This window comes from Talpa europaea (assembly GCF_964194135.1).
Source record: "Talpa europaea genome assembly, chromosome: 14".
NCBI classification, from domain to species: Eukaryota; Metazoa; Chordata; class Mammalia; order Eulipotyphla; family Talpidae; genus Talpa; species Talpa europaea.
Genome location: NC_140082.1, coordinates 14,168,911 through 14,186,480, shown reverse-complemented (window position 1 = coordinate 14,186,480; position 17,570 = coordinate 14,168,911). Strand labels below are relative to the sequence as shown.

The following is a 17,570-nucleotide window of genomic DNA, read 5'->3' as shown; positions in this document are numbered from 1 at the left end:
AGGCCAGAAGTGCGGGGGAGGTGAGAGGATTCACCTGACACATAGTGGGGAGCAGAACAGGTCGAATGACTGAAACACACTGCTGAGGGGAGCAGCGGGTGATTCAGAAGAGGTCTACTGCGCTGTGTGGGTAGCTCCCTGGCTGCAGTAATTGCGGATAGCTTCACAGTGCTGATACTTAACCCCTTGCACCATCATGGAGACCCTGTACATACAATTTTCTATCTCGTTTTTTCCATACAACTAATGAACACTTTTCTGTGTCTTTTGTATTCATCAAAAATTTTTTTAATTTAAAAATTTTATAGGATGGCTTGCCTTAATCTGTTTAGCCATTCTTCTGTTGATAGATATTTGGATTGTTACTGTTTGTCCCCAGTTATGCAAATGTGTGTGATTTATGATGTCGACTTTCTGAACATTATTCTTATGATTTGGTTTCCCACTTGGAGTTCAGAAGTAATAATACATGGGTTATGACCTTTGGTACTTTTTGTGCTGGGTTTGCTGCACCTACGTAGATGTGCTTGATGCAGCCTTAGGCTCTCTGGCTTTCATCTAGGCCTCCCTGCAGAAATCTCCTAGAATTCTCAAACACTCTCTTGGGAGAATTTGAATGTGTCCATTTGAGGCTAGTAATGGGGACGAACTGTCCCCTTGCCCAAGTCTGGAAGGTGAAAGCATTAAGCTGTTCAGCATGAGATGCAAATTAATTTGCCTCCAGTTACAGTATTTGAATTCCAGACCCAGTTCCCTTTGACTCCCTGATCTAAACTCCTCAGGCCATTAGCTAATTAGTGTTAAAAGGAGGTGAAGCTGGAACCAGAATCAGCCTGGCTGAAAGCTCAAAAAGTCTTTGCCAGCATGTTGACCTAGCATATCCTTAATTTAGTCCCTCCCTAAAGTCCTATCTAGGAGACATCAGAAAAGAGACAATAGTGAGAAATGACCTTGAGAGTATGCCAGTGGGCCTTATTCTTCCAGACACACCCTTCCTGCGCTTTAGTCATTAACCAGGAGCCTTAACCCTTTGATGTAACTGATTTTATAGCCTCTTCCTAAGAATTAGACCTTTTCTGTTTCCTTAGAAAGGGGATATAGCTAAGGATTTTCCAATAACTCTCCAGTATTTAAAAAACTTATTGTATGGGCCTCCCTGGTGACACAGGGATTTAAGTCTCAGTGCTATCAAGCTGTCACCAGCCACTGCAGCACAGTTCAATCCCTGGCTGCAGACATCTTCATAGATTGTGTCTTAACCCATTGCACTACCAGGGAGGCCCTAAAAAATAAATCTTAAAAAAAGAAAAAATAAACTCACTGTAGGGTTTTTTGTATGTATTTCTTTCCTTTTTTTTTTTTTTTTTTTTTGATTTATTTATTTATACAAGTACTGGGGTATAGGCCAGAGGCGCGGGAGGGTGAGAGAATTCACCAGAGACAGCGGGGAGCAGAATAGGCAGAAGGACCAAAGTACACTGCTGAGGGAAGCAGCGGCCATGACAGGAGAGGTCTGCCTTGCCATGTGGGACTCCCCCCGGCTGGCCAGGAATCGAACTGGCACTGTGGAGGCTGCAGACAGCTCCACAGCACTGCACTCAACCCACTGTGCCACCAGGGAGGCCCTATTGTAGGGTTCTTTGTGAGAGTGGCCTTGAATCCCTGCTGTCTGCCATCAGTGGGATTCAGCTTGTCATAAATGTGCTTGTAGCTCATCGCCCCCATCAGCCTTGTGGCAGTGGGGGGGGGGTGGGGGCAACACTAAAGTTTATGTTCTCTGTTGCAGAGATGGCTGAGCAATTCCACCATGTCACTGTGCTGCAGACGTATTTCTGTGATTGGCAGTGGGCTTGGGAGCAGAGGAAACGCTTACATGCCCACCAAGCACTGGTGGGAGAACTGGCCAGGAGGATGGCGCTGAGGCGGGCCTTCACTCACTGGAAACACTGTATCCTTTTCATCCACCATCCCTGTTCATGGTCTCAGCCAAGACAGCTGGCACTGAGCAGCTGGTAAAACAAGAGTCACATAAAACAAGAGTCATGAAACATGGGAATGAGTGCTTGTACAATTTGGGACAGTTGATTTCTGTTGACTTATTAAAAAAAATTGTTTAATTGGGACTATTCATACAAAAGAGTATGTATAACATACATTTATGATTTAAAATATAACAGTGATATCTGTGTACTCACCACCCAACAAAGTTAGAACATTACTAACATTACATCCTATCTGTTCCTCCCTGATTATGTTCCCCTCCCCCACCTCAGGGGTGATTCCACTGTCATGAATTTGATGTTCTCATTCATTGCTTTTTTCTACCCACTAGGTAATGGAAATAATCACAACTATCTGTTTCTTGGCAGCTCTATCATTATGATAAAGCTTTCACTTACTGAGTTCTCACTGTATGTAGATACTCTGTATTATCATCTCAGTCCTCATAGCAATCCTGTGGAGCAGGTGTTTCTATATCCAATTTTACAGATGAGGAAACAGATTCAGGAGGGCTGAGTGGTTTTCAAAGTCACATCAAGTCATTGGTAGAGCCAGGAGTTTGTAAATCTAGGCCTTTGACCCTGGTCACATGTGGGGTGTCCCCGACCACAGTATGTGCCTGAGTGTCCTAGACTGTCCTGGATGCTCAGCCACGCTGACAGTCTAGACTGTCCTGGATGCTCAGTTTGTTCATTTAATTCTTGCTTAGTTAGTGTTAAAACTGCCTAAGTTCTGGGATATGAACGTACTTGAAGACCAATAGAGAGTTCATTGTCTAGTGGGGATAATAAGCAAGAAAATTGGTCTTTATAATATGATGTGATAAGTGTTATAACAGTTTGTGTCAAGTCCTGCAAAGAGCTACTGTGAAGATTCAGCTGAGGAGGTCATGTATGAGCTGAATTTAAACCTTAGAAGAGGACCTCCCCAGTGGCACAGCAGGTTGAGCGCAGTGCTGTGAAGCTGTCCACAGCCTCTGAAGCATGGGTTCGATTCCAGGCCAGCCAGAGAGAAACCCACATGGCGCGGCAGACCTCTCCTATTGCGCCTGCTGCTCCCCTTAGCAGTGTGATTTGGTCTGTCCCCCTGTTCTGCTCCCTGCTCTGTCTCTGGTGAGTCCTCTCACCCCCCTGCATCTCTAGCCTGTACCCCAGTTCTTGTATAAAAATAAATAAATCTTAAAAAAAAATCTTAGAAGACAAGCTTATCCAGTAGAGGGCTTGGGAGGGCATGTCAGGTGAGAGGAGTGACATTGATGAGAAAAGCATCTGAAGATGGGGCAGGGGTCAGAAGTGAGTTGTGGTGGTGTAGAGCAGCTGTAGGCAGAGCAAGTTGGAGACCCGCTTGTGCAGCCCAGTATGAAGTGGTCAGGAGTTTGGGCTTTATCCTTATGGCACTGGGGAGCCTCTAGGTTTTTCAGAAGAGAAGTGATTCAGCAGATTCGTACTTTAGAAAGGATAATTCTAGAGTATAGTACCGAAGCTTGCACAGGGAGACCAGTTATGTGGTAGAGTTGGGACTGGCAGGAGACTTAGCACTACATGTGAGGGACAAGGCAGATGAAGGTTGCAGGGCATTGGGGGTGGAGCCAGGTCCGGGAGATTTAGGAGGAAAACAGATGGACTGGCAACAGTAGATGGAGGGAGTTGATGGGGAAAAGGTTTGAAAATAACTCCAAGGTTTTTATCTCAAATATCTGACTGGATTGTAATGTGGAAAAAGAAGGAGAGGGACCATCTTCTGCTTTTTAAGATGTAGTTTTGAAATGTTTCCTGAAATTGGTGGCAACTTATCTCAAATATTTTGCCTCTCATCAAATGGGCATCAAAGAGGAGAAAGGCCAGGCCAGCTGTTGGATAAAACAACATGGCTTCTCTTTGCCCTCTCTTCTCTGGAGGAGTCAGAAGTGGACATCAGCCCACTTGGCATCTCTGTTACCCCCTATAGCCAGGCCACTGCACGTGGGTCACTAGGATGGCACTTTGTGGGAAGGGAACCTTGACAAGATGAGAGTCCTTAACTCCCTAGCAGATGTGCTGCTGTGTGCAGAAGCAGCTGCCCAGTGGAAGGTGGCAGAAGAACACCACAGGCACAGCTTGCTGGTAAGCTTGTCAGCCTTTCTCGGGCATCTGCTCTTGAGGGGACTCAGAACCCCATGTCAGGTTCTTTGAGTGCCTGCAGTTGTGTGGTTGGCTTCAGTCAGGAGACCCTCTTTCATTTAGGGTGTCCCTATTTTCATTTTAATCAGAGATGGCACTCGTGTGAGGTCAGAGGGCTTTGGAGCTTAAAGGAATCTTTGAGGTGATCTAGTCCTGGGATTTTCTACATGGAGGGCCCTGTTTTTATGGTTGTAGTCTAGTCTGTGAAATTGATCAAAGTAGAACTGCTGAGATCGAAGAAAGGTGTACAAGTTGGCACTGTTCTACTGGCCGTTCTCGCTGACCCGCAGCATACAAGGTGCTCTTCAGACACCTCAGGAGCCTATGGAGGTGCACAGAGCATAAAACCCTGTGTTTTATGTAATTTTGTTCTCTATAATTTTGTCTCAGAAAGTTGAAACCAGGGTGTGGGGGAATGGACTTTGCTTAGGACACCTGTGAGGCATTATTGATAATGCTGCAGCCGGGCCTGCTGTCCTACATGACCCCCTCACTCACCAAGGGTTCCTTCTACTCTGCTCTTGCAAAATTGCATTTATAATCATATAAGTATACATGTCGACCCAGGTTATAACACACGCACACACAAAACAACACAACAGGCAGAACGATGTCTCTTTTATGAGAGGCAAAGTTGATGTTTTTAAACCTCTCTTGATAGTGTTCTCACCTGGGTCGTGGGGATCTCCTGGTGAGAAGTGAGGGTGTGTTTGTTCCCTTGCAGTGTCAGTGGAGAGGCGGGAGTTCAGCTCTGTCTCTTACGTGTCTACTGTGTGGGCTGGCTTGTGTCAGCCTCCCAGTGGAATCTCAAAGCAGACAAATGCTTTCAAGGACTTGGGAACAGCTGCAAGCAGCTGTGACTGAGCTTCTTGCTCTCTGATTCAGACTCTGCTTTCCTTTGTCTTCTCTTATTTTTCCATACGCTACTGATTTGTAACTCTCTGTATGCTTTCTTCTTTTCACAGCACTTTTGCTTTAGAGCATTAAAAGACAATATGACCCGTGCCCATCTTCAGCGAATAAGAAGGAATCTCGCTCACCAGCAGCATGATGCCTTGGTGAGGGCCCTCTATTCAAGGGGCCTCTTCTGATAACCATTCTCGTTCTTTTTTTTTTTTTTGTTCTCGTTCTTTAACTTTGTGCTCATAGATTTCTTCAAACCCTTAGACTCTGAAACTTTAATGCCCATTTTCTTTAAAAATAATGATCGATAGAGAACTCTTGTTTTTACCTTGCTTAATCCCATTTTGTATCTGTTTGCGAAGAACATTGAATCAGAGGTCAGGGACTGTGGATTCCACCCTGACCTAGGGAATGTACTTTAAGCCTTGAATTATAGGAGGCCTTGGTTGTGTTTGCACTTTAAGTCTGTTTTTTTTAGTGGCTTATTTACCTAAGTGCAACAAATGCCCTGTCTCTGCTTCTAGATTGTGTTTCAGGCTACAGAAGGATGTTTTGGGTTGTGTTAAGTGTTCAGATGTACAAAAAAATAGAGTAGTATGATAAACATCTATATATTCACCACCTAGATTCAGCAGTTGTTGATATTTGCTATATTTTTTTAGTTTTTTTTGGATGAATCATTTTAAAGTAAATTAGACATCACAACACATTGCACCTAAATATTTCAATATGCTTCACCCCAAAATAAGTTTCTCACATAACCATAATATCCTTATCATCCCTGACAAAGTGAGCAGTAACTCCTTAATATTATCCAGTACCCAGTCCTTACTCAAATTTCCTCAGTTTCCCCCCCCAATTTTTTAAAAAAAATATTTATTTATTTATATAAGCACTGGGCACAGTCAGAAGCACGGGAGGATGAGAGAGTTCACCAGAGCCAGAGCGGGGAGCAGAGCAGGCAGACTGACGAAATACGCTGCTGAGGGAAGCAGTGGGCACAGCAGGAGAGATCTGTGCGCCATGTGGGACCCTCGCCGGCAGCCGGGGATCGAACTGGTGCTGCAGAGGCTGTGGGCAGCTTCGCAGCCCAGCGCTTAACCACTGCGCCACCATGGGAGGTCCCCAAAATATCTTTTTAAACCAGAATTCCGTTAAGGTTTATTCATTGCATTTGGTTGTGTCTTTAAGGCTATTAATCAACAATAGTCTTCTCTTTTTTATTTTTTAGTTATAATAAAATACATGTAACATAAAACTCATCCTCTTAACCTATTTTAAGTGTGCAGTTCAGTGACATTAAGTACATTTACATTATTGGGCAACCATCGCCACTGTCCACCTCCAACACTTTTTCATAATGCAAAACAGAAACTATGTCCCATTCAGTTCCTCATTCTCCTTCCCCAGCCCCTGGAAACCACCTTTCTACTTTCTTTCTCTACGCATTTGACCATTAGTTGCCTCAAATGTATAGTACTTGCCTTTTTGTCTCTGGTTTATTTCACTAAGTATAAGTACACTTTTTTTTTTTAATAACTGACTTTTGTAAAGAAGAGGCCATTTATTTTGTACTGTGACCCATATTCTAGATTTATCTGTTTCCTTTCATGTAACTTAATTTTCCTTTAATCTGTGTAACCCCTATAGATCGAAGACTATTAGATTGAAGTTAAACTTTTTTTGGCACAAATACTGAACAGGCGATGAGGTGAACACATGAGATAAGATCAGTTTCGATTTCTAAATATTAAAATAGCTTTTTAAAATGGCATTGTCTTCCATGGTAGCCAAGTTAGGAATAGTTTCTTCATTTTGATTTCCATAAACTGGATTGGATCTATCTATTTGCTTGGCCATGATTATTTTGCAAACCTGAGTCGGACATGCCTACTTAAAATAATTCCTGCTTTGGAGTTGCTTAGTTTTTTGGAGCAAGGATTTGCTAACTTACAAGGTAAGAAAGATTGTTTTTCCTTTTGTCTCAATACATTTCCATTTCCTTCCTGTTCTGCTTCAGTTGCTGCGTAGGTTCTGGAACCTCTGGCAGTCTCGGATTGAGCAGAGGGAGGATAAAGAGCAGTTCCCCTTACTGCATGCTGCCTGGAACCACTACAGGTGGGGACTCTGGCCTTATCCTTCGACTCTCTAGGAACACATGTTGGCTGACTCACTGTTCTCCAGGCGTGATGACTTACCCTCCATGTGTGATTACAGCAGATTCAGAAAGGTCCTGCTGTGAACCAGTGGGTCCTGCGCTTGCATTTGTCTTTTGAATGAACAAGTGGGAGATAGAATGAGGATGTTTGTACTGGTCCATGGCTGCCATGGTTTGAGGTGTGTGCCTGCTAGCTCACCCCTCAGTCCTTCATACTTGAGTGGCATTCATGTCTTAGAGTTCATGATGGTGTTAAAGAGGAGGGTCAGGCCAGGGGACATATGTGGGCTGGTTGATGGGTCTTGAAGGGTACAGAGTGTGTCAGTTTTTAAGACTTAATTATTTAGTTAAATAAAAGCCCCACATGTCCATGAGGAAAACTGACAATGTATAGGAAGGAAAATACAAAGTAAAAGTAAAACATCCTGGGGCCTCCCCGGTGGTGCAGCTGTTGAGCACTGGGTTGCAAAGCTGCCAGCAGCCTCTGCAGCGCCGGTTCGATCCCTGACTGCCGGGTGAGGGTCCCATATGGTGCGCAGACCTCTCCTGCTGCCCGCTGCTCCCCTCAGCAGTGTACTTCGGTCCTTCTGCCTGTTCTGCGCCCTGCTCTGGCTCTGGTGAATTCTCTCACCCTCCCATGCTTCCGACTGTACCCAGTGTTTGTATAAATAAATAAATAAATAAATCCTTTTTTTTTTAAAGATTTATTTATTTATACAAGCACTGGGTACAGTCAGAAGCGTGGGAGGGTGAGAGAATTCACCAGAGCCAGAGCGGGGAGCAGAGCAGGCAGAAGGACCGAAGTACACTGCCTGGGGGAGCAGCGGGCGGCAGGAGAGGTCTGCGTGCCATGTGGCACCCTCCTGTGGTGGCTGGGGAGCAGCCGGGGATCGAACCAGCGCTGCAGAGGCTGCGGGCAGCTTCACAACCCAGCGCTTAACCGCTGCGCCACCGGGGAGGCCCTAAATAAATAAATCTTTAAAAAAAAAACCCAAAACATCCTGAATACCTTCCTGTCACCCCTTAGTCATACTCTTTACAGGTAAACACTACTTTTTTTGCTACCAGAAATGTTCAGTTGACCTTCTCCTTTTTCAGCAGTATAGTCAACTTGATTTGCATAGTTTCAGGTCTCTGATTTTGGAGCATATTTTAATGGATCTGTGAGAATCCCAGTATTTCACTGACTCAATTTGGAGTTATCACAGTATATCATTATTCTAAGTGCTGGTTTATGAAGCTGAAGTGGTTCTCACTCTCAAAAATCACTGTGTACAGACAGCATATCACAGACCCAGGTGGGCCTAAACAAACCCCAGAGTTTGGCCATAAAACAAAAAAAAATTGAGGCTATTTGGTGGATTTCATAAATATTTACTCAGTTCCAGAGACATCACGCTTGGCAGTCTTACTAATTTTACAAGAACATTGTCAAAATTTGGGGGCAAGCCTCAGTCCAAAAATAGGGCTTCACAGATTTCATAATAGGTATCAGGCTTTTATTTCCCTCTCTCCTAAAATGAAACTAGTGAACCGCTAGGGTGCCTTTAATACTCGAGATGTAACTGCACTCAGATTTACCTGCTTTAAAAACAAAAGGAAGTTCAAAAAACCTGAATAGGTAGGATCTTTATGGCCTGTGTTTTATTTCAGAATAACATTGCTACGCAAGTGTATCAAATTGTGGTTGCAGTGCACACAGAAGAGGCGATACAAACAGGTATGGAAGACTTCATACAGATAGCTCTGCTGCTTACATTTTTGGGTCCATTTGCTTTGGAAAGATTCTTGGAAAAGGCCTATGCCAAGAGGTCTTGGTGTTCTGATACAGAGAGAGAGCTGTACCAAACTCAACGGTATTTCCCCTAGTACCCTCTGGTGATTTCAGAAAGTTTGCATAACTCCCATTCCTTTATCTGCTGAAAAATGCTGCTTTTCTCGCCCTTTCTATCCATATTTTGACTCATCCCTTTCTTATATATTTCTTCACCTTCCTGTCACCCAGTGGGACCTTGAGGAGCAATTGGGAGAGGTACAGAGTGTAAGCGCTGTATCCCAGTGCTGAGCAGTATGACACGCAGGTACCCATGGTGGGTGGGAGGAGGTAGGAGTGGACTTCAGGCTGACAGATTAGTGAAGGCACATTGTAATGAAATGTGGGATTCAATTGAAATGTGAATCCCACATTCAAATGAAAGAGGGATTCAATTCCATTTCACAAAGATTACTGAGTAACTACTATACCTCACACGCTGCACTCAGTACTGAGGATACAGCTGTGATACATATTCTTACCTGTCATATCGCACTGGCGGGGGCAGGGGGCAGATGAGTGTGACCTTGAAGGCCTGCTGTAATGACTGGGAGCAGCTGTCTGGAATACAGCTGTTTGGAGTGCTGAACTGGGGAGAATTCTGAGGCTGCTTCCAAACTCAGGGAAATATGTGTCCCACTGATGATGTCTGCATGGGCATCATGGCCAAAAGTGTTGTGACCACTTTGGCCATCGCTGGCAGTGAAATGGAGGAAGACACAAACCAAACTCCTTCCAGTTATTTTCATGCTGTCGTCCCCACCCGAACTTACATCTGCTACCAGAGTCTAACATGTGAATCTAAAATTATAGTTGCTTCCTTATAGTTTGGGAGTAGAATCCAGATTTTCTAGTGAGGGATGAAACTCCTTTGACGGTTGGTAGCCTGTCTACTTCTCTCCTTTTCTTGTTACCTCTCTCTCTGCCTTCACTCTGACCAGTGAAACTGCGGGTCCTTCCCTGCATCCACTGTGCTCTCCTGCCTCTCTGTGTACCTGCAGTCCTGTATTCCTTGCTACCTTTCAGCTCAGGTATTACCTCTTCCCCCCTGCCCTGCCCCAAGCCCCCATGTAGCTTTATCAGCATGTTCATCACACAGTTATATACTGGCCTCTCCCCCTGGCAGGCTGTGAACTTCTTGAGGGTACAAGCTGTCTCCTTGTCAACCCAACACAGTGTTGGCATAGTGGGGTAGCTTCTGACTAATATTTGGACAAATGAATGAACAAACGAGTAAGCAGATTAACAAACTGCCATCAGTTGCTTCACAGTTGTCCCCAAGGATCACCTCATTTAGGGTCTAGGTGTTACTAGCTGAGACCTGGCTTGTTTCTGTGTCACCCTTGCTCTCCACACCTAAACAGTGCTTCAGAGTTGCTGCACTGTTGTCCTTTTGGATTATGTGACTGTTTTGAAAGGACATTGCTACTTGGTCTCCTAAACTCATTTAAAGCCAACTCAACAAAATGTAGAGAGACCTGCTAGAAAAAGAATGTGAGTGTCAAGGTTGAAAGATTGTATTTATTCAAGGTAAAAAAGCAGTAGTGAATCTCTTTTAGTCCCTTTCTGGAAAGAATGCTCCTTGACATGAGAAAGCCCAGCACTGGTAGAAGGTCAAGGGTCAGTTTTCTTATCTTTCACTCTACCCCACATGGCTTGCTGTTAAAGGCATCACAGAAGGTTTGGAAAATCATATGAACCCTACTTGGGTATTGGTTTTAAGAAATCTTTAGCTAACAATCTGAGTATCATCTCTTGGTGTTGCTATCTAACAAATACATCAGTTCTGGTTTTAGGTAGAGAAAAAAAAAATATTGTGTGTTTTTTTTCCTTTTTAAAAAAGTAATATATAAAGAATGGCAAAATGTTTATTAATTGCTGAAAATGGATTAGGTAAGTTCATGAAGATTCAATATACTATTGGCTTCTGCATTGAAAATGCCCATAATAAAAAGTAGAGAAAAGCAGTGTATAGACAGTATCAAAAACTTGGAAAGTAAAGAAAGACATAAAGAAGAAAAAACCCCATAACCCATAATCTTGCCCTTAAGATGACATTTGGTGGGTAGACCCAGTATCTTTTATCCTTCACGTGGGTAATAATGTGTGTACCCCTATATTCACATACCCACACACACATGCACGCATACTGCTCTAGTTATCTATTGCTAAGTAAGAAAACACCCCAAATTCAGTGGCATAACATAGTAACCACCTATTTATGCTTAAGAATTATGTTGTGAGGGCCTCCCTGGTGGCGCAAGAGGTTAAGATGCAGCACTGTGAAGCTATCTGCAGCCACTCCAGTATGAATTTGATCCCCGGCCAGGGAGGTGACCAACATAGTGCAGCAGACCTCTCCTGTCTTGCCCGCTGCTTCCCTCAGCAGTGTAATTCAGTCAGTCTGCCTGTTCTGTTCCCCGCTCTGTCTCACCTCCCGCACCTCTGGCCTACACCCCAGTTCTTATATGCATAAATAAATAAAACTAAATCTTTAAAAAAAAAAAAGGATTCTCTTGGTTAAAAACTGACAGGATATTGCAAGGATGACTGGCCTCTGCTCCGTGTTTACTGGGGCCTCCTTGGAAGATTCTAAAAGCAGGGGGTGAGAATTATCTATAGAGTTTCTTCATTCACATGTCTGATTCCTGGACTGCAATGGCTATAAGACTGGGCTCAACTGTAACTGTTACCCAGAATGTCACCTTCCCTGTACTCTGTTGGTCAAAGCAGTCATTGTTCCACCCAGATTCCAGGGGAGAGGACATAAAAGTGAGAGGACTTCAGGGTAAAAAGATCAAAGAAGCTGCTATCATGTTTTAAAAACCACCACATGTTCACATTGCTTTCCCTTTCCCTCCCCCCAGTTTTAGATTGTAGAAACAAAAACTCTTTTTTTTGTTTTTTGAAACAAAAATTCCTTTTTTGAAAGATTTATTTATATATGCATACAAGAGCTGGGGTACAGGCCAGAGATGTGGGGATGGTGAGAGGATTCTCCATAGACAGAGTGGGGAACAGAACAGGCAGATTAACTGAAATATACTGCTGAGAGGAGCAGCGGGCGAGACAGGAGAGGTCTGCTGTGCCATGTGGGTAGCTCCCTAGCCGGCTGGGGATTGAACTCGTACTGCAGAGGCTGTGAATTGCTTCATAGTGTGGTTCTTAACCCCCGCGCCACCAGGGAGGCCCTGAAACAAAAATTCTTTATGTCAGTTGTCTTCCTACTGATAAATCAGTAAGAGTAGCTTTATATAATTAGATAAAATTTTAAAGAATATATATGACAAATACTATAAAGAAAATCAAAGACATAGGGTGGGAACAATATTTATATAGCACATGACAGAAGACTAATAAATTTCTTTTTTAAAAAAAAATTTATACAAGAACTGTGGTATAGGCCAGAAGTGCAGGAGGGTGAGAGAATTCACCTGAGACAGAGCCGGGAGCAGAACAGGCAGATGGACCGAAAACACTGCTGAGGGGAGCAGCGGGTGAGACAGGAGAGGTCTGCTGCACCATGTGGGCATCTCCCTGGCCGGCCAGGTATCAAACCCACGCTGCAGAGTCTGCGGACATTTTCACAGCACTGCACTCAACCTGCTGGGCCACTTGGGAGGCCCAAGACTAATAAATTTCTTAAGGTTCATAAAGCCCATAAACATTATTGAATTAAATGCTGACAGGCAGTAAAACAGGCAATGGGTGTGAACACCTAGACCACAGGAAAATATATACATGCATACTGCAAATATATGAAGAGGTGCTTGGCCCACCTTTAATTAAATTTTTCCCCATCATTTTGGCAAAGATGATAAATAAAAATATATTTTCCTGTTTTGTATAGGAAGCAACCCTCCTTCAAGAGTATGATCCTGACAGGTCATTTTTAAAAAAATGTACAAGTAGGGCCTTCCTGGTGGCACAAGGGGTTAAGCATAGCACTATGAAACTATCCGCAGCCTCTGCAGTACAAGTTTGATCCCCAGCCGGCCAGGGAGCTACCCACATGGTGTAGCAGACCTCTCCTGTCTTGCCCGCTGCTCCCCTCAGCAGTATATTTCAGTCAGTCTGCCTGTTTTGTTCCCCACTCTGTCTCTGGTGAATCCTCTAACCCCCCCACACCTCTGGCCTGTATCCCAGTTCTTGTATGCATAAATAAATCTTTTAAAAAATAAATATGTACAAATAATGGTCCTTTTTTCACTTTAGCTGTTGCAGGCCAGAGCGGATTGTCATTTCCAGCAGAGAACCCTGCCTGTAGCCTTCCAGGCATGGAGAACACTCTGGCAGTGGAACCAGCAGGAAAATGTTCTCAATGCAAGAGCAGCACGCTTTCACAGGTACACATGCTACTCTGCCTGCATTGGGGCAGGCATCGTGAGTCTGTTACCCACAATGCCATTTGCTTTGCTTATTAGCCTCCCAGCCCCCTAGGCCATAATTCTTCCTAGTTTTGAGGTTCCTAACCAGGTCTTTCCACTCTGACTAGGCTGAAACTCCATTTCTCAGCTCTTCCAACTTCTGTTAATTCCATTCAGCTCGTAACCCTACAGTGGCCATTCTGGTAGGCCTTACAGAGTCTGCCTGTATATCCTCATTTGGAGGATCTAGGGAACCTCACCTAGAATTCTGGAAATTGCCTCTGTAGCAAGGTTTCCATGAGAATGCCATGAGTGTGAGGAGGGCCTCCCTCAGCGAAGGGCATTCAGTAACCATGGTAGCACTGAGGTTTAGACAGGTGGGACAACAGGGTGAGGTCTCTACCCACCCAGGCCTAGAAAGGTTATGGGGGTCCATGCGGGCCTACCCCTGCTGTCTTGAGCTGCAGTCTGTGTCTCCCCAGCTCAGTGCAACTGTCATGCTTTGCTTGGATTCCCTTCCCTGTCCGCACTGTACAGGAAGTACCCAGACAGAAAGCCTGGGCAGCAAGGGACTCACCTTGCATGTTTACCATTTCTCAAGGATCAGTCTGCACTGCTTGTTGTCCAGTGTCTGAAAACAATAGCCTCATATACTTTGTCCCATTTTGTAATGCATGGCGGGAGGGCAAACCCAGGACCAGTTGCTATGTCTTGGCTGTAAGTGGTGGTCTTTGTACTGAGTGATATACTACGAGTCTGATATGTTAAATGCCAGGGAAGCCCTCTCCTCCTACCCCCTGGCTTTGGTTCCCATGGCTTTGCCAAAGTGCAGCCCCGGTTGTCCCAGAGAAGCTTTTGTAGGCTTTGATGTAGACGTAGACATAACGAGTCGGTGAGAAAGTCATGGTTCCCAAACCTGTCCCCTGTGCAGCTCCCCTGGAACGCTTGCTTAAATACTGTCTCCTAGGCCCCCTCAGACCTGCCCATCAGCCTTGGGGGCCTAGCATCTGCTTTTTTCACTTCGCCTTGGGATTTATGTAGAAGCGACCTGGTGGATTTATGTGGAAGTATGGACTGGAAAGGTGGTGCCTAATGATCATTGGGCACTGCTAGTAATTCAGTGTGGAGCCACCAATAAATAACCAGAGTCAAAATGGAAGTCTTTTTGTCACAGAGTCCCTGGCTAACATCAGAAATAAGTTAAAAAGTATTGGGTCCTTTTAGGATTTTGGCCTTTGTTTTCTGCTTTCCCTTCCTTCGCCTTTCTTCCCACCTAAACTTATTTGCATCTTCTGCAGTAGTCCGTTTTGAACTTCTTGTCTTTTTGGAGTTGTTTTATTTTTTTTAATTATTTTTTTAAGATTTATTTATTTATACAAGCAGAAGCGCGGGAGGGTGAGAGAATTCACCAGAGCCAGAGCGGGGAGCAGAGCAGGCAGAAGGACCAAAGTACACTGCTGAGGGGAGCAGCGGGCGGCAGGAGAGGTCTGCGCGCCATGTGGGACCCTCCTCCGGTGGCTGGGGAGCAGCCGGGGATCCAAGCGGCGCTGCAGAGGCTGCGGGCAGCTTCGCAACCCAGCGCTCAATCGCTGCGCCACCGGGGAGGCCCTGGAGTTGTTTTATTTTAAGTAGTTTGCTATTAGTCATTTGTGTTTTTAGGGAAATGTTAGAAAAGCAAGTATTTGCTATTTGGTGGCAGAAGATGTTTCAATGTCGAGAAAACCGCTTGGCAGAGAGACTGGTAAGTGGCTCTCCCTGAGGAGGTGCCCAGGGTGGGCAGTGCTGTTTCAAACCTTTGTACTCGGGAAGGGCTCACAAGACCCACACTGATGGGCACCCCAGCTGTGGGACTTAGGAGGCAGGAGCAGGGCCTAGGACACCTGTTGGTTTTGTTTGTGTTGAGTTTATAATTTCTCAACCAAAGCAGCTTCTGAATGTCCATTTCTGTTGCCTTGGTCATTATTTGTGCCCCTGGCTTCTGTACCCCTTCCTCCTTGAGACATTCCGTTCTCTCCCGCCTACCCCGCCATAGGCTATCCTTCATGCAGAACGGCAGCTTCTACGCAGGTCCTGGTCCACGTGGCACCAGCAGGCGACAGTACATCGCCAGGAGAGGCTACGGCAAGCAGTGGCCTGTGCCCACCACCGCCGCAGGCGGCTCAGGGGGGCTTTCTGTGTCTGGAGGGAGAGTGCCCGAGGGCTCAGGACAGAGTGAGTGGCTGGTTATGCCTGAGGAATTCTTCCCATCTCATGCCGCTTTACCAAGTAGAGTAGCTGCACTGTTAGCAGTGAATGCCTGTCCAGAGGGTCATCTTAGCTTAGGCCCTAGTTTTAAGTTTCAGAAATTCAACCTGAGACAGTCTAAGCAAAATAGGGCTGTGGCGACAGGATGTTGGGGTGTCTAGGGACCATACTAGCTACTTGGAGCTGAGGTCCCATTGATGGGTTGCATCCCACTTGCTGTGGGGGCCCATTTGCAGTGAGCATGGCTAGGGAATAGAGGGATAGATCTGTTTTCGGGTAGTTGACCTCCTAGCACCAGCAGTGTGGCCCAGAGGGCAGGTTGTGGCAGTCCGCCACATCACCTAGATAATGGGGACAGGAGCTACGGCCGCATGTCCACAGCGGACACTGTCCTGCTTTGGTGCCTTTTTGTGTCCACTTTGTGCACCGATCATCTCCCCACCTCTCAGACTTTAGCACAACTAACCTCCTCCCCGGCCACCTGCACACTAATGGGCTTCGGTGGTGCCTGAAGCCCCATGAAGTTGCCTACAAACATTTGACTACATGCACTTTTATGGAAGGAAAGCCCAAATCAGTTCTTCAGAGAGCCCCCACCCCCCATGTTTAAGAAACGCTAGGCGAGGGCCAGGGGCTGTGGGCTGGTGCCCACGGGAGAGGGCCCTCACTAGGTCTGGACTGCAGCGCTGAGCTCTGACCGTCTCCCACAGGAAGGTGGGCAGCGTGTTGGCCGCGGAGTTCCACTCGGCACGGCTCCTGCGGTGGACCTGGAACAAGTGGAGGGAGGTGAGGCTCTGGCAAGGCACCCCCTGCTGCGGCCAGGTGGAGCTGTGTGTCAGTGTGACTCAGAGCGGACATATGGCTCCTCCACGGTCCCTCGGAAACCACCTGCCTCCGAGGCCAGGCAGCGGATGAAGAAGTGCCAGCCCTGTGGTAACCCTGGCCCAGGAGTCCTTGTTCTTCTAGGTGCCTGTGTCCTTATCGGTGCTTACTGATCTGAAATTCCTGGTCTAACCGTTTACAGGCATCTAATTCGGGGTACAAAAAAGAAAAAGGGCTTAAGTAACAATGCCTGAGCATTTGCCCTAAATCAGGCCCTTGCTTCACCTGATCCTCCCAAACCCCCTAAGAGGCCCATGTTTATACATGAGGAAGCTGGGCTCCCCGGTTAAGTTCCTTCCCTGAGCTCCCCCAGACAGTAAATGGAAGAAAAGCTGAGCCTGCCTCCTGCTTGGCCCCTCAGCCCACTGTGGCTAGCCCTGTGGGGTGCTGAGTGGCAGAAGCTGATGCGAGCCGACCTGCATCACCAGCACACCTTGCTGCACAGGGTGCTGCAGACCTGGGGGTAGGAGCTGCTGCTATGTCCAGATCCCCTTGCCTCTGGGGAGAGGGATTTCCCTTCCTTGTTCTTCCTGCTCCACCCCAAACAGCCATTCAGCAAGACTCCAACAGAGCAGATGCCCCCAGCAGTGGGCTTTATAGTCTCCAGTGTAAAAACCCCGTGTTCTCTGGGGTGCCAGCCTTATGACCAGTGGTCCTTGGCACGGGAGTCCAGTTGTTTGAGTTGGCAGGGGCATCCCACTAAGGGTGTTGTCTGAGCATTCTCCTGGCCTCGGGACTAGGGGCTTTCGGTCTTTCCCCACCCTCTGAGGTGCGTGTTCTGGACATCAGAGCTCCTGTGGAGAATGCACCTGTGAGGTCTGCCTGCACACAGGGAGCGGTGTGGGCCTGCGTGACCTCCAGTTTGCCTCGTCTCCTGCAGAGTTTCCAGAGCAGAGTGCAGGGCATGCTACGAGAAGTGGCAGCAAGGGAGAGCCGGCACAGGAGGGGGCTGCTGAGGTGAGTGTCCCCAGTGTCTCCCAGGCCCGGCCTGAGGAATGGGGAGGACGCTAGGGCCGGGTGGAGGATGGGACTCCGTCCTCCCG

General features: G+C 46.3%; 1 protein-coding gene across 1 annotated transcript in view; it reads left to right on the top strand.

Moving 5' to 3' along the window:
• Positions 1–17,570, top strand: part of SFI1 (SFI1 centrin binding protein) — a gene marked incomplete at its 5' end in the record, with an annotated part of 62,681 nt that overhangs the window by 35,395 nt on the left and 9,716 nt on the right. Inside the window, 11 exons of the mRNA XM_084253212.1 lie at positions 1,787–1,948; positions 4,033–4,103; positions 5,126–5,218; positions 7,084–7,181; positions 8,875–8,941; positions 13,250–13,380; positions 15,061–15,142; positions 15,434–15,612; positions 16,356–16,475; positions 16,889–16,990; positions 17,389–17,484. Coding sequence (XP_084109338.1) covers positions 1,787–1,948; positions 4,033–4,103; positions 5,126–5,218; positions 7,084–7,181; positions 8,875–8,941; positions 13,250–13,380; positions 15,061–15,142; positions 15,434–15,612; positions 16,356–16,475; positions 16,889–16,990; positions 17,389–17,484 — 1,201 coding nt within the window. The remainder of the gene's footprint in view (positions 1–1,786; positions 1,949–4,032; positions 4,104–5,125; positions 5,219–7,083; positions 7,182–8,874; positions 8,942–13,249; positions 13,381–15,060; positions 15,143–15,433; positions 15,613–16,355; positions 16,476–16,888; positions 16,991–17,388; positions 17,485–17,570) is intronic.